Raw genomic sequence first — 24,109 nt, 5'->3', positions numbered from 1 at the left:
TTAAGTAGGTGTATGTTTTGTCCTTACTGGGGAAATATGCCAAATAATATGGTGCAAACGAAATGTAAATATTAGTTACAAGTCAAACAACGCAAAAAAAAACAGAATATTTGTATTATATTCGAGAAAAGTGGCACGTTGGGATGAGTCCACTGTACGGTCATTATAAATAGCTGTATATTTTTATTCCGGCACAGCAGGGGGCGCGACAGGCCGATGTGACGTCGGCAGAGGGAATTCAACATGGCCGACAGCGATCGCTAGATGGTGAAAGTTAGCGAAAGCCGTTGGTCAAATCGGGACACTTTTCTGTGTTTTCTGCAGGTGTTTGAACTTGTAGTGGACCAAACCTGTGCTTTCTTTCTACTTGGATGCGTCTGTTACACGAATTTAAGATTCAACTCGGGTTTGTTCGTCCGCAAAGGCCTCACTAAACTGGGCATTAGCCCGCAGTGTTAGCTACGTTAGCACCGAACCAGCGCCTGCTTTTGTTTTTGCTGCGGGCTGACATTTGGAAGGCTGAACGCTTTTTATATTCCATATTCCTTCCATGAAAACTTCAGTTTTTCCGAAGTGAGGTCGCTTAGATTAACTTTTTTTTTTTTAAATCCCGGGTGGGGTCAGATCCGCTCGCAGCTCTTCATTACAGGCCAACTTTGCATCAGATCCACGCTTGTTTCCACACTGACGGACACACAGTCGCCTCTGAGCTGCCGGACTGTGCCTGTGTATGAACATTACGCCCAGGAAACATGGATCCAAAGCGCACACACAGCAACCCTCCGGCGGGCGGCGACGCCAGCAGCGGCGACTCCAGCTGCGGCAGCCCGGCGTCCCCGTCCGGCAGCCCCGCACCGGCGGCGGCCACAGCCCCGGCACCCGGGGGCAACGTGTTCGCTAACGACGGCAGCTTTATGGAGATGTTCAAGAAGAAGATGGAGGAGGAGAGGAGGAAAAAGGAGACGCAGCAAACAGGTGGAGCCGCGAGAGCCACCGAGCAAGGACAGACATCAGTGGAAAAGAAGCCCCCTCCCGTGACGAGCTTTGTAAGGGGTTTGCCAGTTGTAAGATGAGATAGTTCAGACTACAGCACCATGCACCCAGTCGGGCAGATTTTAGCTGAAATAATGGCCAGTATGTCCGTGTTAATGGTATCGTTTCTCACACATGAGCAGTGCCAGTGTTATACTTGCATTATCTAACAATGCTAGATGAGTCGAGTAAGTCTGGGGATGCTCCTCGCTGATGAGGGGTCCGCTGGGGGTGCGGCAGGAGACTAAATGTAGACCTTCTGCTCTGGTGTAGTCTCCTTCATTGGCAGTCCGCCTGCAAGGGCTCCTATAACGGTTTCAGTCTTCTATCCCCTAACCCAGGTGGGGAAGCGCAGAGGCGGTGTGTTCCTAAAGACCGGCATGGTTGCGAAGAAGCAAAAACAGGACACAGAAGTAAGTGGGAGAGTCAACGTGATCTCAGTGTTTTGTTTTTTTTTTTTGAGTCCCACAGCTGATCCACCTGTGCCTCCTTTTTTTTTTTTTTTTTTTTTTTCTCCCCCCCAGGCTGAACCAGGCAAGAGCGATGCTTGGTCAAAGTACATGGCTGAGGTGAAAAAGTACAAAGCCCACCAGTGTAGCGACGACGATAAGACCAGGCCTCTGGTCAAGTAGGCTCCAAAAAGGGGGGCGTGGAGCAACATTGTTGAGGAGGGGATAATCATCTGGGAGAAGCTCCAGGAGGGCCGGCCAATCTTGACCTTCTCAAACTGCCAGTTCAAGTTACCCTTCACGTCTTCAAGTCTTTTACAAACTGCTTAGACTGACACCCCTCCCCCTGGTTTTGTATTGTTTTTGTCTTGCTTATTTGTTGGACGTCAGTGATTTGATCTGGTGTCAAAAGGTGTTTCACATACTTGATGTGTATTATTCATCATTGCTAAACTTTTCAAAAATTCTGGTTTATGTCAGGGTTGATGAATAAACTTGATTTTGTTAATGGCCAAATCAAAAGGTTCAATGACACCAACATGGCCAATTTGTGTGTTTGGAGTACATGAGCTTCAGATTTACCTACTGGGACGCCATTTGCGTTGCATTAAATTACTCCATTGTGAAGGGAAAGATTTTAATTAAAAGTCAGTTTGCGTTCTGTACACAAATGAATTCATTTAAGAATTCAAGTACAATGAAAAAGTTTACATCTCATTCATTGGAAGAGAAAAGAAAGCTCAAATTCAATGATTTGCAGTTTACATTTCTTACAGGTATCAGTGATAATTACATTATGATAAAAACAGCACCAAATAGACACTGACCATGCATCAGAGGGAGACATACAAAGGCACACGTTCACTGCCACCATCCAATCACATCCAGACTCTGACACACACACACACAATTAAAAAACCCATTCATTCATTCTCCCTGTCCACAGTGATATAGGTCTATCTTGTAAACATCGACAAACAGTGTTTGTCATTTAACAATTCTATGAAGAATAGTATTTAAAATGTATCAAATTGTTTAAAAAAGTTATATTTGAGTGTGGTATTGTTGAAAACTTGAAACTGATTTTCTCAGATCAAGTAACTGAAGTGTAGCCCAGTCTTTGTTTTAGACCCCTGATAACCAGCAGTCTTGTCACCCAAAGCCACGGCCCATCCTGATTTGTCCCCGTCCTTTCCACAGGGTGTAGGAATCCAGCAGTATCATAGAGTCTTCCTCTTGGCGTCTCCTGTCTGGCTTTGACTGACATCTGGACAGGAACAGTACAGTTCTTGAAATCAGTGAAAAACAGTGATAGACCAAAAAAAATAAAAAATAAACAAAACACCCCCACACATGTATTACAGAAATTGGACGATAGCTGAAATGACTCCAAAAAAAGGCATGCTGCCACCAACAGGCAAGCAGAGAACAAAGGAGGACAACCTGAGACAACACCAGACACTTGGTAGGGAAGAAAAGAAAGGCAGAAGAGCGGGCAAATGGAGCAGGCGCCGAGGGTGGAGGGAGGGTCAGATTTTACCTGAGAAAGCGAGCTGCAAGTGAGGAGGCAGAGCAACCTGAGACCCTGACTGGAGACTCTTATACAGATCTGAGGAGACAGGACAGTGGAGCAAGGAGGAAGAAGGAGGGAGGAACAGATGCCAACAAAACAGGGGAGTGGAGAAGAAAGAAAGATGGATGGGGAAAGGAGCAAGATGGCATAGAGGTAAAGGCCACATAATGACAGCCAGAAGAGGAGATAAAAAACAGGAAAAAGTGTGAGGCAGAGTGAGTGACAGGTCGGGAAATTAAGCGATACAGGATTGAGAAAGATTTTGGGAAATGAAGCAAACAAAATGGAATAATGTCAAACAGGAGAAAAAAAAAACACAAGCTTACATCTGACACACAATATGGTGATAAAACGAATGATGCTCCAACATACAACACAAAACAAAGCCTGCACAGGAACACCCAGAGAGACAACAGCAGAGCAACACACTGATGGCCACATACACAGAGCGCCTGTCCGTTATATTCAATGTCTCATTGCTTCAATTTAACCAACTGGAGAAAGAGTTATATTACATGTCAGTCTTTAAATTTAAATGTGTATGCTGTGCACATTATAAACATCATCTGTCTGCCCCGTGTTAATCACTCACTCTGGGTAAGGGTAGAGAACGGTGCATTGCTACTGGCCGCGGAGCCGCTGGCTGCAGTACTGGAGCCTGCTGTGCCCAGTGAAGGCAGGTTTAGCAGCGGGGGGAACTGGAAGGGTAAGGACACAGGCACCAGGCCCCCCAGCATCCCGAACCCCAGGGGAAGAGACGAGGCTGAGCCGAGCAAACTGCCGCTGGCGACTGTGGAGACCTGAGCAGAGACACACAAAGAGCTTACAGTGTGTTACAAAATGCAAACCTGTTTTTTCCCCTAATAAAATATTATCCAAATACCCATCTTCCTCAAGACTCTCTCCTGTGTGTGATTTGTCACTTTTCCCAAATTACCGGAGAATATTTACCCTCCCACTGGCTGTGGATCAAGTACTCAGCTTCTTTACTTAGGAATAAAAGGAAAAGCCACAATGTACAGTGACTCAATTACAAGAAGTAGTTCACGCGAAGTCTAATCAAATTCCTAAGTCTGAGGATTTTAAGCAGAAAGTACCTTAAGTAAATTACCGCCATCATTATGTATATTATATTACATAATTATTTATACTACTACATGTGATGATACTGCCTAAAAAACAGGCCTTTCTACCCCCCACTATGTATTTATTTTCAAAATTTTACACTTGATTAAGTATCAAAACAGTTAATTACAACAGGTCATTAAAACCAAAGATGCAAATCGCTGTCTTTTCAAACCACAGCCTCAAAAGATACTCAGTCACTGCACTGGCTCCCCCCTCACCTACAATATCATTATTGGTCAGGCACCTCTGTGTCTTATAATAGAACAGTATGGCCTCTTAACACAGGTCTATCTGTAGATCTTAGAGTCTCTGAAGAGCAGAATGGGAGGCAGAGTCTTCAGCTGCCAGACTTTTCTCCTGTGGAAGCAGCTCACTGAGTTCAGGACGACGACTCTTCTGAATTTAGCTTCAAACCGTCTTCTGACATAGTTTACAGTTAAGCTAATGCTTACTTTAAGGTACACCTCACACTCTATCATTAACTTCATATTTTCTCTCTGAACTAATTTCTGCTTCTCTTCTGTTGTCGTCTTTTCTTTCCACTGTCACCAAGTGTTTGCTCATTATCGGAACTGTAAGGTCTCGATCTTACCTTGTAAAATGCCTTTGCAGAATGTGTTATAATTTGGTGTTATATAAATACAATTAAGTTAAATAAAATGATGTCAAGCTGAAAATAAGCAATTAAGTTTTGTGTTTTAAATCTGAATCCAAAGTAACTCCGGATACCCAAAAAAACGTATGTGAGAGAAATGAAAATGCAAGTACCATTAAATTTGCATGTAAACACAGCACTTGAGTAAACATGCATAGATAAATTACATCACACAACCCTGTTTGATGGAAAATCCACATTGCTGTTGATTTTTAAAGCAACATTCAATGCCTTCAGATCTGTTGTACATATTGCATCAGATGTTTCAATAGTGAACAACTAATACCTCCGCAAGTAAAAATCACATGACAAAGTGAAAAAAAGCCTGTGATTTAGGCACACTGCCAATGGCTCCCCTTCTAATTCCTGCATTTCATACTCTTCCCATGTTCACAGATACTGAAAAATGTTGACTAGTGCCCATTATTCAGCTGAGGGAAATTAATTAGCAGTTTAACTGTTGAATCCACAATAAAAAGTGAGTTAAGACTCTGAAGCAGCAATATCCAGTTGACAATGTGCTGAGAGATCCAACTCCGACAGTTGTGTGTAAACACGCTGATTGATAGGAAGCTCACTGATCTGCACACGCCGGCAGCACTAACCTGTGGCAGCTGAGAGGAGACAGTTGATGATGAAACAGACGCGACAGACTTGGCCACCTGAGGTGTCCCACTCCCGGGCCTCTGACGCTGGCCAGGGTTGGCTGAGACCACTGTGGGGGAGGCACTGGACCCTGAATGCTTGCTTATGGATGAGGTGTTAATAAGGCTGGTGTTGGTGGTGCTGTTGTTGGGGGTCTTCTGGCTGCCTGGAGGAGTGTAGCTGCCTTGCCCTGGCTTGGTTGCTCCTCCTTGGGCACCTGAGAACGTCGGGCGGAACCCTGCTGTAGTTTTGGAGGAGTACTGGTGTATGGTGGGGGTTGCCTGAGACCTGGGGCTTTGAGAGATGGAGGGTGAGGATGAGGTGGTGGCGGTAACAGCAGGGTTGGGGGTTCGGGGGGTGAGCTTGACAATAGGTGGGACACTGCTGTGTGTGGACTTGGTGAGAGTCGCATGCATAGGGGTAATGAAGTTAGACTGTGGCTGGGGCTGAACTCCTGGGAGCGTGTGAGACAGGGAGGGGGAGGATTTATTTGGCAGGGTGTGGGGCAGGCGAGGTGTCTGGAAGGGTTTGGGGGTGATGAGCGAGGGTGAAGAAAGGGTGTGTGGCCGAGACTGAGGTGATGTGAGGATGAGCGCGTCACCACTGTTGGCTTTATTATTATTGCTGCCTTTGAGGAGGCCGGAAGGGGGAGTGGAGACGATTGCCTTCGATCCGGGAGCCACAAGTGGAGAAGCAGTCGGCGGGGGACGCGGTTTAGGTGGTGACGCTGATGCAGGCATACTGGCTTTTGCCACACCCAAAGGTCTCTGAGTGTTCAAAACTGAGTGTCTGTGTGCCTGTGGTGTGCCCTTGACGACCCCCATCCCATCCACCCTCACTGAGGGCAGAGGAGAGGATGCGATGGAGGATGGCCGAGACAGAGAGGTGGAGGAAGACGAAGAGGTAGAGATGTAGGGAGGTGCATTGGAGCTGGGAGTGCTGACAGAGTTCTTTTTATGCTGCTGTATGAGTAGCGAGGTGCTGAGGGAAGGAGGGTTGGGGGTTGTCCTGGGTCCATCTGGGGATGGTGGGCTGTCCCCCTGGGCCAGGCCCTTGGCTGCGTTGCCGAGGATGGCGAGGGCCTGAGAGATGGAGTCCAGGGAGGGAGCCGTCAGATCCTCATCAAGGGAATCGAGGCATATGGGCTCAGACGGTGACTGAGGTGGTCGCTTGGCAACCTGGGCAGCAGGGGAAGGTGTGGCAACAGTCGACGGCGTGGAGCGCTGCGCCCAAACAGTCTCCTGCATTTACAGACAACAAAACAACATTAACACGGACCAACTGGATATTAAAATGGCTTGTGTCAAGGATGGCCAACAAAAAACAAATATTAAAACCAATGAGAATGTGAACCTATTCTTTAATGAGCAGTCTGTCATGCCTGTAATGTTTGAGATCAGCATTAGATCTGAATTATATTCTTTGATAAGCAGTCACATAGTAAGTGTAATTACATACACTGCATAACACTGATCAAGAGACCACGTTTCTAGTGAGCATATTTGAACCACTGACCTTTGGCTTGGCCTTCGGAGTAGGGACCATCTTTTTCTTTGCTCTGAATTGAAATGACAGCACAGTTGAGTTAGAACAAGCTGAAGCAACAAAATCAGGTCAGAGAAAAGGTGGTAACACATGACTCACGTGCAGCCTGTGTGATGACCATGAGCCATGATGCTCTCTTTGAACAACATCCTGTAGACAAAAATAACAAGTGAGGTGGACTACAGTTTTTAAAATACACAATACAGTCCATAGTGATCAGGAATGCACTGTCACCTGGCCTGCATCCAGCCTTTAGGCCAGAGAGGCTTAACTTCCGTCTCCATGAAAGCTTTGAGGTAGTCCTCTCGAGACACTGAGTTCTTGCCCTCCAGTTCATAACAGCCCAGCTTCACACGGACCAGGTTGCACAGCAGAGTCCTGGGGAAAAAAATTATCAAAAGGCTTTGTCACCAGAGTAGAAGTTATTGTGACCATTATAAACATTTATGGCCCCTCACATAACAAATAAAGCTCCTTCTCCCGTGAAACTGACCTGAGTTTATCGTCCCAGACAAACTTCTTTCGAGGTCCCATCACCCTCTTCCCTGGTTTCTCCTCATCGTCATCCTCTGACCCATTCTTCTCCCCCTCCTCAGACTGCTGCCTGTGAGCACAAAGAAACATGACAGCTCAAATCACCTTCACAGATAATGTGGATGAAAATATGTTAAGAGGCAAACATACTGCCACAATCTGAGTCGTGATAAGAGCCACATTTTCACTTAACACATGTCCTTACTTTGCCACTTTAGCAATACAGTCCATGTTGTACCGAGCAATCTGCTCTGGCATCACACTACACACCGCCAGTTTCAGCTTCAGCAGAGGTGTTCGGAGACGGTCATCCTGGGAGAGAGAGAGATGAGCACAGTCAGAAATCTCTCTCTCACACACACACACACACACACACACTATATATAGAATCAAATAATTGGCCCATAGCCAGGAGATGCAACAGCTCCACATGGTTACATGTTGACATACTGGCCAGCTCACAGGTTCACTACTGCTCATGTCTTGTGAAACCTAGAGGTATCTTTAATGGCTCAAGTAAATGAAATTAGATGAAATGGCAAGTACTTGTCCCTGTCCTCACAGTCTGACTTCAAGTGTCCTTGTGTCTCATGATGTTATCAGTTACTCCCACACACCTGTATATTGAGGCTGAGCTTCTTAAGGCGTTTGAGCAGAGTTTCTTTATTGCAGGGCACAAAGGCCTCCAGGTGAGAGTAGACAACTGAGCGCACCTCTGGCGGCTGCTCCTGAACCTGCAACTCAATACTACCATGCACACAAATGGGGGGAGATGTACATAGGTTCATATCTGTTGAACTATGACAGCTTGCGAAAATGAAAACCAAAGCACAACTCACTCCAGCAGGATGTTGTTCATGTCCAAAGTGAAGAATTTCTTCCTGCCTTCTTCATCAAACAGACGGGACGCCTATGATGAGAGACACAAGTGACATTCTAAGACAGACCAAAGTAATGTCTGCAATAACCTGTTTACATTTCTGACAAGAGTATCACAGCCTAAAATAAATACAGACATCATAATGACATGAGGTGATTACAATCTGCAACCTTTCCTTCTTAACCACCATCCCCCCACAACACTGGCACACACTCTTCTATGAAGCCATTCCACACAGCACTGTAGCCTACACCGCCCCAAAAAGTTCCTTGTACTTGCATTGGCGCTAAGACGTGCTCCGTTATGAACAAACGACTTATCATCAATTCAGGATAGGAATGGCCGTTTGGAACGTAATTTGTTTCTAAGTTGGGGAGTGTCATGTATAATGTCTAAACTGTTAGTGATATCACGTGATTATCTTGGAGTTTGGGTTGTTGTAAAACTTTAACACTGTTTTTCCTGTTGTTTTAATTGCAATTCAGTTGAAGTCTGATATTGTTAAATTTAATTGAGTATTATTTCTCGTAACCATGACACTCTTGAGACCTTTTATTCTTGGTAAATATAGAAAATAAGTGTTTTAAGTAAAATTAAAAGCAGGGCTGTTTTCCCAATACCATACTGTAGATAATGACTACTCTTCACATCCAGCACATAGTAGCACTCAGGTTCATACCGCTCTCAGGTCCTCGATGCGCTTCGTGAGCGGGCCTGGGAGTCCGCTGGGCAGAGGGGGAGGGGTCATCATATTACCCTGTGACGGTCTGCTACCACCTGCTTTATGTCCCATTCCAAAGGACCCATTCTCTCCCTGCGTTGGACTGGAAGGTTGAGGGGAGTCCAGCATCCCAAAGTCCAGGTCACCCATCATGTCCTGGAGCATGTCATTATTAGCTGCACCCAACAGTGACATCACAGCCGGGTCTGCGCTCAGGTCAGCCATGCCACAGTCGTTGCTGCCAGCAGCCTTAGGGTGGGTGTTGTGGAGAGTACTGTTGGCATTGGGCACTTTGGCATTGGGCCGCGGCAGACTGGCAGCAGCAGGATTCTTCTTGCGCATCTCCTCCTTTTCCCTGGTGAAGCGACGCAGCATGTTGGCCAGGTGGAGAGAGTCCTTCATCAGCTTCTTCCTCTTTTTCTTTTCTGGCCGATGAACATTCAGTGCAGATACTCTGCCAGGACAGAAGAAGCAAGAAGAAAATTTCTAATTTAACCAACCACCACAGGAAGTAATTTGTGAACTCCAAAACTGGCAAATTTGAGAGTGTGAGGGTCCTGATGGAAAACCACAAGATGTCAAATTAATTTCAAATCAGTGAACCTTTTGTATGAGTCTTTCTATTTTTTTTTTCCAATTGCTAAACTTTTGAGTTAATTTTGCATTCATCAAAGTTTCCATACAGATTTCTGAAAAGAACAATTAAATGCATTACAAAACATTTTACACACCATAATATTGGGAAAATTAGTCTGAAGGGATATTACAAACTCACCCAGGTTTTGGTACTTTATTCTTCTTGGGTTTCTTGTCCTCCAGAAGCCCATCTTGCTTTTTCCGTCGTTTTTTAATCGCCCGCTCTTCACCATCTTTCATCTTCTACAAAAGGGTGAAAAAATGAAGGAAGTAAGAACAGAAAACACCAGTAGTTTTCTATTTATGAAGAGTAGCGACACTGACCCAATCTGCCTTACTATATGGGTTGTATCATTACCAGTGTATTCATACAATATCAGAGAAGCAAAAACTTACCTTGAAATGATTATCCTCTGTGCCTGCGTTGTCACCCTCAGAATCAGATGCTGCTCTGAACTGCAGAGTGCCTGTGTTAATGTAGAAGCCTCCGTGCTTTGTGGTGAGAGAGGCTGGTACCAGCTCGTCATACTGAAGTTGGAAGAGAAGTACATTATCTGTAACAACCCACAATGTGTGCTTTGTGCAAAGTAAAATTCTAATCAGTAGTAATATGATAAGTGATAGTGAAATATTATTGATTAAATTATTGATTGTGGAAATTTTAAACTGAAAATGTTTGAAAGTAGTTTTTTTTGTTGTTGTTGTTTACATTTGTAAGGTCGGGCTACCTGCTCATTACTATGTTTGTGTGTGTGTTCCAGAAAAAAAGTGAACTCACAGCCTCTGAGTTGTCTATAAAGGGGTCTGTCTCATCATAGCCATATCCAATATCAATGAGATCTTGCATCCTGTCCTTTTTCTTCTTCTTAGAGCCACCTCCCTGCAAACAGAGGGAAAACAGAGGGGATCAAAAAATGCCAAAATAAATAAATAAATATATATAAACAATGTCAGATACGACACTTACATATTTGCTCTCCAATTTCTTGGCCAGCTCTTCCACCTCCCGTCTCTCCCTCTCCTCATCAGCAAAAGGGTCATTGGGGTCCAGGGGGGGAGCGAGTCCTTTAGGGACTGTTGAACCTGCATGCTTTACCTAATGTAGACAAAGAAAGTGGATCAGAGGTAAAACATAAGCAAGAGGCTTTTTGTATTTTTTCTTTTGCAGAGTAGCATTTCTCACAAACAGCTATGAAAATGTAATCAACTAAGTTTTCTTAGCCTGCAGATCCAACGGTTGGAACATGTGTCTGCAGTTTTGAAAGAAGCGATTTACAATCGGAGAAAATGCTGGAGTCTGGTTAGGTTTGAAATATGAATTTAGAGAAGAAAGTCTATCAGTCCATTGTTTCGTGTGATAAAACCCATATTTTACAAATAGCATAATTCTGTCAATAAATAGCATTTTTAACCTTCATTTAACTAAGTCTGAGGACAGTACTGTCCTAAAGTGTCCTGTAAGATGAGTGACACAAGTTGTAACATGGATATTATTCCCATCGTTACCGCATGGTATGTACACAGCAATATTTAAGGCAGTGAACCAGTCAGGGAAAGTCAAACAGTAGACAAGAGTCATGCTTTTACGTGGTTTCACTACTTCACTGTTACTAAAGACTTAACTGTAGGATTTCTTTAACTTTTTCTCCTTGTGTGTGTGTCAATAAACACGCCCCACAGCATGAAGGAAAGCCATTCTCGGCATTGATCCACTTCCTGTTTTCAGTCTACCTGCTCAACCTCTGCCGGAGCGTAATTGTGAATAAAAACTAAAACTACAGTAGTTGTATGGCCGGGTCTCTATTGCACACGACATGTGCACAGTTAACACGGTTCAGAAACAGCACGGGTGAGGGGGACATGTCAGCCTGGCAGCGGCACAGTGCTCCGGAGCTGGAGCCAGGTTAGGCCCCTCCTGCTCACATCATGGTGCCTGCTGTGTCTCCTCTCCTAACCTGAGTAAGAGTTGAGTTGACCAGCTCGCCGTAGTTGAACTCGGCGGACCCCCGTTCGTTCGGCTCGGTCAGCGGGAGGTTGAGGCGGACGGTGGGTTTAGTCTCCCCGGTCTCGGTGTCGCCTCCTTTCGTGTTCCCAAACAGACCTCCGCCACCTCCTGACCCCACCGCGGCGGCACTTCCACCTCCATCTTTCCCAAAAGTGATGTCGACGGCCTCATCTTCGCGGCGACGCTTCTTGCTGGACTCCGGGGTCGGCGGCGACGTGTTGAAGGATGAGATGGTGACGAACGGCACTTTCCTCGGCTCTGCCATTTGACGCGCTCCGTCCCGACGTCCGGGCACCCAAAAATCGGGCAGCGACCGCACTCCTCCGCCGCTGGCTGGAGAGCTGAACCTGGAGATGGTCGACAAGTACGGTTAGCTAGTTGCCGTGCTAGCTAGCTTCCTCCGAATAAGTGCTGCAGACAACACAATCACTTTTTTTCTCGTCTCGGTCCGTTTTAATCCATATAGTGCGATCCCCGGCGAGGCCCCCGTCGCCTACGAGGGACTTAAACTGTGAGAAATCGCAGTTTTGACAGCTTCCATGAAATTGGTGGTTAGCTACCGCAAGGAGTATTCTGTAGTAGCCATCTTGATCATTATTATCATTATTCAGTGGCTGGGCGTGCGTATGAAAAGAAAGCGGAAGCCGGGGAGGAAAGGGAACAGCGTTGGACCAATGGGAGCGCTGGAACACGCCCACCTGACAGACTAGCGCGAATATGGAGGAGCGGATTGTTCTGTGCAGGCGGGACACAGCTCCTCTTTTTACCATGCGGACAGATCATATTGTTTCTGGACACTGGAAAAATCGGAGATCCGTTTTATTCCACGTCCTTTCTAAGTCTGAAGAGGTCTACTTCAATCTTATGCAGAAAAAAATAAGGCATGTCCAAAGAATTTCTGGACTTTACAAATGTTTTCTTTCTTTTCTTTTTACAGTCGCTTTTGTATTCATAACCCAGAGACCAGTGTCACGTAAATCTGTATTGACATAAATCCACTGCAGGTTACTATGTAAATAGGCGGTCGAGTTTACTTTAGATGATAGTTTACCTAGATGATAGTTTACCTATCATCTAAGAAATGACAGAAACATATATACGGAATTAATTTCCCCCATTACAAACAATACATTAATTTAACCAAGTGTGGATGATTTGTAATATTTCACTTCCCAACACAATGCATGCATGTTCCCATGACTGAAAATCCTTCTTTAGACAATTCAGACAATCCCAGCACTTTATGTACCCTACCCCACCAGCACAAACGGTTCAATTATTTAGGCACCATTCTTCAAAGCTGACATATTTCACAGCTCTGAACTGTGAGTCCTGAAATCCAAGAAATTTCTTTCTGTAATCACACAATGTAATTGACTAGTTTGGTTGTTTTGTCGAAATTTTCATTGAAGTTTATTGCTTTATTTTTACATGTTCTGTACATTACATTAGTCCTCTCAGTAATGGCGAAGGTGTCGCTGCTTTTTGCGTTGTGGTGTTAATAAGAAAATAATAATAAAATTTTAGTTTAGTATTTTGATAAAAACAATAGAGTTCAGTTAAAGTCCCTCTCACTTTACATTTTTTTTTTTTTTTGCAGTTGTTTTGCCAATTTGCAGAAAGCATACTGTGTCCTTCCTGAAAAACAGCTTTAAAATTGGTCTGAAGAGTTTTACTTGAATATTATGATGTCACAGTGAAGTTAAACTTTGTACTCTCAGATAAAAATGCCCTCAGTTCTTGATTTTGTGAAAAAAAAAAAAATCTTCTTTGATGTTTGTGTTTTATTGTGTGATACTTAGAAAATGAACTTTTAAGTTGTGGTCGAAAACATGCTTTGTGAGATCACACTGACTTTGACTGGCAAATTCTGATAAATTGATCTGAGTTGTGTATGCATCACATTCATAATAATGTGGGGCCACAGTGGCCCTAACCCTAATTCTGAAAACTCTGAGTGCAAGTGAATGTTTGTGACACATCTAAGAAATTCTCTGAAGGAAGTGTGAGGTCACATTCAAGAGGCTAAAACTGTGTTTTATCAGATCACAGCGGACTTCACATCTCACTATTAAAATTTAACCAGCTCACCCTCAGATTTCTCTGAGTTCCTGAGATACTTTGTTCACAAGGCCAAAAGCTTTATAGGAAGTCATCACAACCTTGATCTTTGACCAGCAAAAGTTATAGTTTTGATTGTAAGTGAACATTTTGATCAACAGCCACTCTCACAGATCTCATTATTCAGGAGGAAGAAAGCCAGGACACAGGCTGTCTGTCATTAACTCCCCTGTAGCATCACACCAGTAGACACACAAGAACTCATGTACAGTACTGCTCTGTAAAATACTGAAATATCTGAGCATGTGCTGTCACAAGTTGAAGGATGAAACCAACTTAATGTTGAATTTGTAAGTACAATGTCTGTGTACATTAATAGTCACCACTTAACCTTAGCAAATGAACTGCTTAACAAAATCACACAAGAGGTTGAACATCAGCAATTGTCTTGTCACAATACACTGAACTGGTTCATAAACATTTTTCAGAAGCTAATCCTTTTTCTGACCATAGCAAAAAAAAAAAAAATACAAAAATACTAGAAAATCTCATACAATTAGCTAGGTTTTAGGTTTGGCACACTAGTTGAGAAAACTTTAAAAGAACCAGTTATTTAATGTGCTATTTTGATTGCAGCTTTTCAAACGTGACACTTGTTTAAATAAATCCATTCAAGTAATTTACTGACACACTGCAGATAAACTGTTACTCGGCTGCAGAGATCCTCCATGTTGAGACAGTTCAAGTAAAATTTTGCTATAACTTCACTATCCACTAACACCATTGAAAAATACAAGCCATTTGAACTTAAGTCAATCTTTTAATTTGTAGTGTGCAATAAGTTAGTGAGGCTTTCCATTTTTTAATCCCATGGAACATTTGGGAGCCAATGCTTTAAAATTAGTCAGAAGACTAGCCAACCTGAGATAGTGATTCAGAGCAGCTGGCTGCATCTTATGGGTTGGCAGCACCTTCTCCAGCAGTGTGATACCTCTTATCAGATGATTCACTAAGACTTGTTCCCGTATCATCCAAATTTGCTTACCTATAAATTTTTTTCCTCTAAAGATCAGAGTGGTAATGAAGGTCATGCACTAGACTAATGCATTCAGTGCATTTACTTGGCGAGGCTACCATTGTCAGGGGTTGTGACTCCTACTTTCAAGGAGTAGTATATAAAATAAATTAAACATAACAAAGGTCAAAGTGTAAAAAACACTTTTATTGTTGCCAGAGGAGTTGATTTAAGACCAGTCAGCAGTGGCACCACCCCAGTCAGATGCTTGAGCAGTAGGGGCAGTGGACCAGTCCTCTGTGGCAGGCTGAGTGCTCCAGTCCTCTGAAAGGGGAAAAAGAACAAGATTAAGTACAGAGACAGCTGCTGAAGAAATTCTAAACTCACCGGAATATACTTTACCTGTCTTGACAGCTGCAGTGGCTGTAAGAGAGAAGCGACATTTTAAGTTGATGAGCCACCAATGTAATTTCAAAGTTTAGGTAGATTGACAAAATGCTCAGACAATCTTACATGCAGGGAACTGCTGGATGGGCACAGATGGTACAGCTACACCCTCAGACCAGTCGGCTACTTCAGGCTGAGCAAACTCGGCTGCGGGGGCGCTCCATTCACCCTGGAACTCCTCCTTCCCAACAGCCTTCTCAGCTGCAGCTTGCTCCTCCTTCTCGATCTGCAATAAAAGCATGTGTATTACAGCGTGCAAATGCGTGTGGCCAAGACACATACACACCCAAAAAAAAAAAAAATATATATATATATAAAAATTGTCAGGGTGCCTGACATTTCTCTTACCTCTTCAGGGTCCCTGTAGAAGTACAGATCAGGCATCACCTCCCATGGGTGTTCCCTGGAGATGGTTCCCCTCATTCGGAGCACCTCCCGGGCCAACATCCACCACATCAGACCAACAGAGTGGTGACCCTGCCAGAAAGTTACTGATTAGTAACTGATTACAACTTACTTAAATCACTACCACTGTCTCATTCATGTTATATTCAACTATATAGAATCATAAACAAAGCAAAGTTTGGAAATTGTAGCAAGTCCTCCACCTGCTTCCCTCTGTGTGGTGAAAAAAGAAGGTTAGAGGTCAAGCACATCTTTTAGCACACATCCTACACCCCGTACTGCACAGACAGGACAGCACCGGGCTCTAACAGTGTGCGAGACATAACTCCCTGAGATAAATAAAGATAATTTGTGAATGTTTTTTTTTTTTTTTTTTTAACAGGTGGCCTCACCTTGTTGTTACAGGGGATGGCGATGTCCACGTATCTCAGTGGAGAGTCGGTGTTGCACAGGGCAATGGTGGGAATGTTGACGTAGGAAGCCTCAGTCAGTGGCTGATGATCAGCACGGGGATCAGTAACAATCAGGAGGCGGGGCTCCCTGAAAGCTGCCTGGATCTGATTGGTGAATGTACCAGGGGTGAAACGACCGTGGAAGGTGGTGGCACCGGTGGCTGAGGCAAACTTCAGCACTGCTCTCTGAATTGAAAGGCGGGAACAAGTTAGACTCAAGAGCAGATAAATTCAAATGATCACTCTCGTTCAACCAATTCAACTGTGGCTCAGGTCACTATCAAACCCCAGTCATGGGACAGCCGCCCTCATGGTGTTAGCGAAAACCCGGCTCACTTTCTTTTGCACACTTCCGACACCTGAACACCGACATCAGTGCCCGGCTTTAACAGTGTGCATATCAAAAATCTATCTTTTGATGTCAAACAGTACAAGTTGCTGTAACTGTAGAGACACAAGATGATACTGTCCAGTGGTTAACTTCACCTGTCCAGTGTTCCTGGAGGAGATAACGCACACATCAGCAGGGTTCTCAATAGCAACAATGGCCCTGGCTGCCAGCAGCAGCTTCTCCCAGGTCTTCTTCAGGTTGATGATGTAGACACCTGGTGATTTAAGAGTGTTTTTTTTTTTTTTTTAGACACCTATTAACCATTCTGCCTTTAAACCCGATTAACACCGATGAAGAGGCTCACCGTCGCTTTTTCTCTTGTAGACATACTGCTCCATCTGGAAGTCCAAGTTGGTGCCGCCCAGGTGGGTTGCTGCTGCAAGGAACTTCAGCACATCCTCCTCCTTCATTTGAAGGACATCTAGACCTCCGGACATCGTGACCGCTTTCCCTGCGTTACGAGTTAGGTGGGAGAGCTGTGGAAAGGTTGAATAGGTTGAAAAGCATTGGTCATAACCACAGCCTGAACGTGTTACTTTGCATTGAACTAATGATGCACGTACATAATCAGTTCATTACTACTCATAATGGATCGTTAGCTACAAAACCTGACCCGAGAGGCCAGTGTGCTGCTAAATGGCGCTTCAGCAGGGTAAAAGGACTGAACTCTTGGCATCGGGGTTGGGTAGAACGTTAAAAGGTGTTAAGTCCAATCCAAAAATCAAAAAATTTTACCCATTTCGTCGCATCTTAAAGCCTTTAAAGATTGCATTTAACTCGGCTAAACTACGCTGCTAAACCTATTCGGTACACTTCAGTCGCGAGGAGGAAACAGCGAGACGAGCGCGTGTCAGAAGCTAACATGTTAGCAGCGGAGTTAGCAATGTCTCTTCTGTGATAATTAGACACAATAAAGGCACGGCAAGATCCATTTATTCTACCCTGTGGCTTATTTATAATGTGCATCACTTTAAATTGGTGTCGCCGGCAGCATTTTGAGAGTTTATGGGCCAAAATATAATAGATTTAAACTCACCACGAAACAACGCCGTATGGAAATCTGACCACACGGTGAAAAAGAGGACGCTGGGAGGAAATGACGTAGTACTTATACCCGACTCCTACGCGTCTGATTGGCCGACAGATGCGGATGTGAGCTGGTTGCAGCTCTGCAACGTGGCCACTAGATGTAGTCATCTACTACAGCCCGTGGTGGCAGCGGCTGGAGCAGCAGTCACATCACGGTCGGATGACTATCCCATATTAAGACAATGGAGATGGAAAGACCATATTAAGACAATGCTGAGACGCTGGGTGTTCAGTCAAAGACTGACCTGTGTTGCAACTGTCCTGTATTTGCTAAAGATAAAGAGTTCCGGGCAAAAGGATCACAATATGTACCTAATGGCACAACAAGTTGAGAAATTCTAAAAAAGAAAAAAAACGTGTCTTATGAACAGGGGGTCGTGTATGAGACAGTGATCCGACATATAATAACAATGATCCTACATATAATAGACCGTGTAAGTATTGAAACATGGTGACAGACACAGGACACACAGCACACACAGACACAACCTACATAGGTAGGTTATCTCAAACTGTTATTTCATAAGTTGAGCTTGGATGAAAATCAAGGACAGTGGAGGTGTTTTTGACAAATATGGCTAAAAAAGAAGGAGTGGAACAACCTGTCAAATGAGGGAAAGACACTGGAAGCTGTTTTCCTGTGAAAGAGAAGGGTAAAGACCACAATACTCAGTAAATGAAAAACAGGGTTTGGTTGCGTTGGTTTGGTCATTCAACACGAACACTAAACACTTACTGTTTTCATTTCGCCACAGAGTGATTCAAAGTGATCTGGATTTTGGTCATATCATATTAAATTCCCCTGTCTAAAGAGAATGCAACCTGTTAACAATTGGCACAGACCAGAAACCAGCAAAAACTTCAAATGTGCAGCTAAACCACGGGCCATCAGGTCTGCTCCATGTAGATTCTTCACATAGAAGAGGCTTGTACATAAAGCGATAAACACTGTAAATATCAAATAGAGAAAATATGATAACTGAACTTAAGCATACAATGAAGCATAGTCTCATTAATTTGTAAAATAATCTGTCTGCCTATTATGTACCTACCATAAATCACTTCATATCTTTGCAAAGTTATACTTCACTCTTTGTCCTTCTTTCCAATTTAATGTTATATCATCAACCCCCTCTGTTGCTTATCTGTTCTACAGTACTGTGCTGAGTCTTTGGCCTTAAAGTTCATGCAGTCTGCTGCAATGTGCTGAGCAATATGTCTTTCTTATCTGTTGGAAGTGTCCCTGTTAGACTTGTACTATAGCTGAAACAGTTAACCATTGCAGAGGCAGCTATCTTCCTTTGTTTTTTTAATCCTCTCAACATGTCAGCATGACAGTATTTCAGAAGTCAGCCAGCTCTGTTGTGAAGCTGTCAGCCTTCTGTGTGACATTTTAAAGTGAAAAAATTTGTGCACATAAGAATAACCGCACATATTGTGTAATATTGTCAGTTCTTTATTAAACATCTTTCAAAAAGGGAAATATAATAATAGAAAAAAAAATGCATGAACACATTTCAGTCAGCAGACTTTAAGGCTGATTGATTTACTGAGTAAATATTACAACATATATCATTTTATTTGACAAAAAATACAAAAACATAAGACTATAAATACACTGTGTTGTTGAAAGGCATTTGAGAGCTTGTTCAGATTTTAAGGTGTGCCATAAGAAGTCAAAGCTGGATCTGGGACACTTTCCTGATTCTGGTCCAGTCTCCAAAAAAAACAAACAAACAAACAAAAAAAAAACATCAGCTGTTAAACAGCCACAGGATATTTCTCACCACACCGCCATTCTAAAATTAGGAAAGTCTCAGTGCAGATACTTATTAGGGTGAAAAATTTTGTACAACCTGTAGTGCAATAAAAAGATGATAGCATATCAGTATTATTTTCTCTTCATAGCAAAGGATAAACGTAGGATTCCTGAACTTCAGCCACAGCCCCGTAAAACAATTCACAGGGCAAACGCTCCACAGTTCTTTAGTGATGTGTGCTTCGATCATTTGCAATCTTTTTGCTCACTAGTCAGCAGCTCAAGCACTTACAGTATGTGTTGCTTCATCTTAACACATTGATGTCAACGCTCAGTAACTTGACTTTAACCTCGTTCTTTCTTAAGATTTACATCAACCTTCCTTTTTAGGACTTGAGTCCTATGTGGGCCATCATCTGCTCGTACACTGTCCACGCCATGGCAGCCATCATGGTCCTTCTTAGTGCCCGGGGAACGGCTCCTCTGAAGTAACCCTGGAGGCCATTTTCCTTCAAACAAGCACAAGAACAGGAGTCAGATAAAGTCGTTTAAGGATATCTTTTACGAGCTGAAGACTTAAAACAAAAGTTTGCACAGTTGGTTATACCCAAAAGGACAGTGCAGACCTTGAAAATATGATGAACGACCAAGAATATTTCTGACCAGATACACTGAGTTAAAGAACATTTAGATGTTTACCATATAGATGTATCTGATGGCCTCCACCGTCTTCATCTGAGGGTTCACTTGTACATGAGTCTTAACCATGTCGGCAGGCTGGGTGACCAGGGAGGCCAAAACACCCGCCAGGATCCCACAGCTGAAGTTGGCCAGGGGGGCAGAAGGAGATGCACTGATTTCTTGAAGGAAGAAGGTATTTCATTCAAATGGATGTTAAAGACAATCAGCTGACAAAGAGAAACACCAAGTCACCCTTCCCCTCTCTCTGGGCATATAGCTACCTTTTGGCAGGGAAGCTTTGGTCTGGCTGTAGAACATGACATAGATGCCAGAGAAAGGAACATCTCTGAGGAGGGTGGCTGTCAGGCCAGAGAAGAGAGCAGCAGTACCCTCAGTCTGACACACACTGCGCAGAGCCCCGACCACACTGCTGTAGCTGTACCTGCCGCACTGACAAACAATGTCACATTTATTTTAGTTCATTGCATACAACAAAATGGTGCAAGGAAGAACAACAAATATAACTAAAAATGCACCACTCTCTTACATCTATAACTTTTACTGCATTCTGATCTTTTGTTTCTCTGAAGAGAGAAACAGATTTACATTTCTTCATATACAGATTTCAGTTCTTACTGAGCTACAGTATGGGATTTATTTTAAAAGAATTATAACCAACCAGCATATACCTGTAAAACAACAGTTCCTTTGTGGCAGGTTGGGATATGTCAGTAAAACAGGGGTATTTATACTCTGTGGGGTACTACAATATCAATGGATAACAATACAAAAAAAAAAAAAACCCAAACCATTTCTTTTTAAAATAATTCACTTATATTCCTGAAGTGATGACACGTTTTTACACGTTGCGATTGAAAACCAATCAGTGACTGAGGTGTCTACAGATTTGTTTTAACTAATGCAATAATAATATAATACTGGAGAGATGTTCATCTAATGTTCGAACATTATTATGATTAATAATGTTGCATAACTTCTGTTTAAATTAAGATAAAAGGTAGTTCTTGATGAAGGGCTACTTGACATCATCTGACAGAGCTATAAGGGAATGTCTAATGCAGAGTTGGGAAACAATTGTCTGCTTCATACTGCTGGGTCATTCAGAATTGCTTTATCCATGTCCTAACTGAGCATGATTCAAACAGGAAAGCACAGGCAACACACACACACAGACAACAGACAACCCTAACCCTAACCCTAACATTGGCCTAAGCTTACTTCAAAGCGTGTCTTGATGACAGTGACTGGCAGCATGAAAACCCCCGCCACGGTCCGGGCCCCGCCTCCTAGCAGCACAGCCCCCAAGGCGCCTGGGCTCCTGTCCTGGAAGAAGTGCTGCTTCAGGGAGTAGTAGGTGCTGAAGTAGATCCCCACACCCGGGATAGTCCGAACAAAAGACTAGAAAAGGCAATTAAGAAGAGAGCGGTGTCAGAAAAGGACAAAATGTGAAGCAGTGGACCTAGAGCAAATAGGAGGACAGAGAAAAATGTGGTGGAAGGTAGGAGAATGACAGCCTAACCGGTGAAACTCCTTTCCACAGTCCTGGCAGCTTCTCAGTCCGCACCACACTCAGGAGCACCGTCACCATCCCTACTCTGTCTGAACTGAGAGAGGAACACTCAGATAAGCCAACAGCGGGGTGATCAGTGGGACCAATGTCCTGCGTGTATGATGCAAGGTTTAGATGAGGCACGACGTTTTTCTTTTTTTTTTTTAGTTTCATTTGGCCCAAAGAAGTATTTGGATAAGTACTTGATAACTGTCAAGTGTTCTGTCTACACTCACCCAGGCCGCATGCCGCTCTGCAGCGTCTGCAGACGAGTCTTGACCAGGTCGAGAGGCTGGAAAAGCAATGTGGAACAGGTCCCACTGAGGGAGCCACACATGAAGGCTTTGATAGCTGGGTGAGCCTGGGGGTGGCAGAAAGATACAAAGTATTAGGGTTTATATATATATATACATACATATATACATACATACATGTATATATATATATATGATCGAAATAAAGATATCAATAAATCAATCTCTGGGTGAACTGACGGGAAACGACACACATATCAAAGCAAATGAGGAGGGGAGAAATGCATCACAAAAGTCAGGTTAACTAAAGAATAAAGCTCACCAGTGACAGTTCCATAGCTCTTCGGGGTGATGCTGAAGTTTTTCCCAGTGTCAGAATCTCACTCGGTTGCTGCTCTTTCTGAAATGTCACAAATCCAAATTAAAATGGAAAGTTGCCCAAGAAAAGCGCCATTTCTGCCTGTGCAGTCTCTCTTACTCTTTCTGGATGTGGTGGCGGACGATGGCGCGCACACACCAATCTGAATGCACTGATCACCTGAAGCACGCTGTGCTTCTTATTTGTGACCACCCAGCACAGCATACAGCTACTCATTAACCAAAGATTACTGTGCTACATATTAGGATGGATCTTGGGTTTGTCTCAAACTGCACGTTTTTCCACGTGACCGTGTGCAAACACATGATACTTTAATGCAGTACTCCACATGGATTTAACGCCGGACTCTCATTTGACTTGCTGTTGTCTCTAGATATAACTCAGACGCAGACACAGCATCAACACACGCATTCTGCTTCAATTGTCGCTTTAAACAACTTAACAACCCGAATATTACCGAACATTCATCCTGACAGATACAGCACAGTTATCTTGACACAGTCTTCAGTGTCCTTCAATGGCACCACGTCATCCTGAATACGTCCGTGTGTGTGTGTGTGTGTGTGTGTGTGTGTGTGTGTGTAGCTTACCCTCCCGGCCTTTAGCGGTCCCGCAGTGTGTAGACCGAGTGGATCAAACAGACCCGAGGCCGACCGGCCACAAACCCCGCCGCTTCTCCTTCTTCTTGATAAATCAAACCGGCCGGTTCCTGTTTGGCGGCGGGGCGTGACTTAGCCGAGAAAAGCCGCACCCACCATCCGCACGTTCTGATTGGCTAAACGGCGCAGTGGCCGTGACGTCACCCCGAGAAGGTCCCTCCTCAGTTAGGAAATGTCAGGTAAGGAGGAGCAGCCAAGTGGCACCTTCAAAAACATGAATCTGTAAAAAGAAAGAAAGAAAGAAACACTTGCAGATGTAGAAAAATTCCTTTGTCCTGTGATTTAATTAGTTATCCTTTTTTAATAGAAATACTACTACTACTACTACTAATAATAATAATAATAAATCATGACGAACACCTTGAAATGTAAAGATGCATTTCACGTCTTCGACAAAAATGTACTTTATTCTATAGCAGAGAAAGCGATTCTTCAATTAGAGAAAAATGTCTCCAAAATGGTTTAGTTTTGGAGTTAAGATTTTAATGAAGGGTATAGACGTATAAGCGAAATGTACACAAAGCAAAATAAATATAATCATAATAAATAATAAATAATAAATCATAATAAAAAAAATAAATATATCATTTTACCATAAGATACTTTACTGATCCCCATTGGGGAAATTCGAATGCCACAGCAGCACAAGGCAAGAGAACAGGTGACAAAGACAGACATTAAATAAGACAGAGACAACAAAAAGAGGGGAAAAAAAAAAAAACTACTACAGAATAAAGTGACCTGAAAGTAAACAGAGATAAGTCAGTTACACTGCTGTTGCTGTCTGAAGTTCTGCACTGTAGCGGGTTGATCCGCTGGCGGAATGCACCGTATAAAAAAGCATTTTAAACTCAGTTGCTGAAGATAATCGAACCCTTTACGCCATGTATAGTTGATATAGTTTCATGTCATATTGTAAAGTTCGTGTTTTGCATGTAAAACAAATATTACTTGCACTGAAATTCCAACCACGCTTTATCTACATCTATAGCAGCTTTCCAAACATAATCCTGCTTCTACAGATTACAAATGTTCTCTTACTTTCTAACTCTGAATTATACAAATAAATAATTATACTAAATTATATTAGGCGCCTTTAAAGCCCTTTAATCTCAAATCTAGTCTCTTTAAAAACACCTGTTGT

At 43.3% G+C, this 24,109-nt stretch overlaps 4 protein-coding genes and 1 non-coding gene across 7 annotated transcripts; 1 reads left to right on the top strand and 4 right to left on the bottom strand.

Moving 5' to 3' along the window:
* The first annotated feature begins 237 nt into the window (after positions 1-237).
* On the top strand, positions 238-3,393 carry trir (telomerase RNA component interacting RNase). Its single transcript, XM_029508451.1, has 3 exons — positions 238-1,046; positions 1,374-1,445; positions 1,557-3,393. Exons 1-3 carry the CDS (start codon positions 753-755, stop codon positions 1,662-1,664), a joined length of 474 nt encoding a protein of 157 aa, XP_029364311.1. The 5' UTR covers positions 238-752; the 3' UTR covers positions 1,665-3,393.
* On the bottom strand, positions 2,091-12,395 carry ubn2b (ubinuclein 2b). Of its 2 annotated transcripts, XM_029508448.1 has the most exons (17): positions 11,754-12,395; positions 10,766-10,894; positions 10,577-10,678; positions 10,195-10,326; positions 9,938-10,041; positions 9,121-9,616; positions 8,401-8,471; positions 8,179-8,308; positions 7,767-7,873; positions 7,521-7,631; positions 7,262-7,405; positions 7,127-7,177; positions 6,998-7,040; positions 5,443-6,723; positions 3,647-3,854; positions 3,022-3,090; positions 2,091-2,748 (listed from the first exon to the last, which is right to left on the bottom strand). In XM_029508448.1, the coding sequence occupies exons 1-17, from the start codon at positions 12,066-12,068 to the stop codon at positions 2,702-2,704; spliced, it is 3,540 nt and encodes a 1,179-aa protein (XP_029364308.1). In that variant the 5' UTR covers positions 12,069-12,395; the 3' UTR covers positions 2,091-2,701. The 2 variants fall into 2 exon arrangements, with proteins under 2 accessions (XP_029364308.1, XP_029364309.1); XM_029508449.1 differs by lacking the exon at positions 3,022-3,090 and having other exon boundaries at positions 2,092-2,748.
* A 2,670-nt stretch (positions 12,396-15,065) lies between these two features.
* Positions 15,066-17,670, bottom strand: rpsa (ribosomal protein SA). 2 transcript variants are annotated; one of them, XM_029508224.1, is made up of 8 exons: positions 17,611-17,670; positions 16,879-17,050; positions 16,670-16,788; positions 16,124-16,369; positions 15,675-15,803; positions 15,393-15,552; positions 15,282-15,302; positions 15,066-15,203 (listed from the first exon to the last, which is right to left on the bottom strand). In XM_029508224.1, the coding sequence occupies exons 2-8, from the start codon at positions 17,009-17,011 to the stop codon at positions 15,109-15,111; spliced, it is 903 nt and encodes a 300-aa protein (XP_029364084.1). In that variant the 5' UTR covers positions 17,012-17,050; positions 17,611-17,670; the 3' UTR covers positions 15,066-15,108. The 2 variants fall into 2 exon arrangements, with proteins under 2 accessions (XP_029364084.1, XP_029364083.1); XM_029508223.1 differs by having other exon boundaries at positions 15,066-15,302.
* Positions 16,444-16,583, bottom strand: LOC115048236 (small nucleolar RNA SNORA62/SNORA6 family). Its single transcript, XR_003841062.1, has one exon. It is a non-coding gene; the product is annotated as a small nucleolar RNA SNORA62/SNORA6 family (small nucleolar RNA).
* A 1,778-nt stretch (positions 17,671-19,448) lies between the features above and the next one.
* On the bottom strand, positions 19,449-22,990 carry slc25a38a (solute carrier family 25 member 38a). The gene is made up of 8 exons (XM_029509087.1): positions 22,897-22,990; positions 22,250-22,327; positions 21,910-22,034; positions 21,644-21,728; positions 21,343-21,522; positions 20,385-20,553; positions 20,122-20,282; positions 19,449-19,931 (listed from the first exon to the last, which is right to left on the bottom strand). Exons 2-8 carry the CDS (start codon positions 22,262-22,264, stop codon positions 19,809-19,811), a joined length of 858 nt encoding a protein of 285 aa, XP_029364947.1. The 5' UTR covers positions 22,265-22,327; positions 22,897-22,990; the 3' UTR covers positions 19,449-19,808.
* Positions 22,991-24,109: the final 1,119 nt, after the last annotated feature.

The sequence above is a fragment of the Echeneis naucrates genome, chromosome 8, assembly GCF_900963305.1.
Source record: "Echeneis naucrates chromosome 8, fEcheNa1.1, whole genome shotgun sequence".
Classification (NCBI taxonomy): domain Eukaryota; kingdom Metazoa; phylum Chordata; class Actinopteri; order Carangiformes; family Echeneidae; genus Echeneis; species Echeneis naucrates.
Note: the sequence above shows the minus strand (reverse complement) of the source record. Positions and strands in the feature narration are given on the sequence as shown.

Coding starts and splice junctions, on each gene's coding strand:
- trir (XM_029508451.1), top strand. CDS start 753: ATGGATCCAAAGCGCACACACAGCAACCCTCCGGCGGGCGGCGACGCC. Junction 1,047..1,373: donor CCCCTCCCGTGACGAGCTTT/GTAAGGGGTTTG, acceptor CCCCTAACCCAG/GTGGGGAAGCGCAGAGGCGG. Junction 1,446..1,556: donor AGCAAAAACAGGACACAGAA/GTAAGTGGGAGA, acceptor TCTCCCCCCCAG/GCTGAACCAGGCAAGAGCGA.
- ubn2b (XM_029508448.1), bottom strand. CDS start 12,068: ATGGCAGAGCCGAGGAAAGTGCCGTTCGTCACCATCTCATCCTTCAAC. Junction 9,617..9,937: donor AATAAAGTACCAAAACCTGG/GTGAGTTTGTAA, acceptor CTGTCCTGGCAG/AGTATCTGCACTGAATGTTC. Junction 8,472..9,120: donor GCATCGAGGACCTGAGAGCG/GTATGAACCTGA, acceptor CTCTCATCATAG/GCGTCCCGTCTGTTTGATGA.
- rpsa (XM_029508223.1), bottom strand. CDS start 17,011: ATGTCCGGAGGTCTAGATGTCCTTCAAATGAAGGAGGAGGATGTGCTG. Junction 15,553..15,674: donor TCTACAGGGACCCTGAAGAG/GTAAGAGAAATG, acceptor CTTTTATTGCAG/ATCGAGAAGGAGGAGCAAGC. Junction 15,303..15,392: donor CATCCAGCAGTTCCCTGCAT/GTAAGATTGTCT, acceptor TCTCTCTTACAG/CCACTGCAGCTGTCAAGACA.
- slc25a38a (XM_029509087.1), bottom strand. Junction 21,523..21,643: donor TGTGGAAAGGAGTTTCACCG/GTTAGGCTGTCA, acceptor TGCCTTTTCTAG/TCTTTTGTTCGGACTATCCC. Junction 19,932..20,121: donor CCATCAGATACATCTATATG/GTAAACATCTAA, acceptor GCTTGTTTGAAG/GAAAATGGCCTCCAGGGTTA.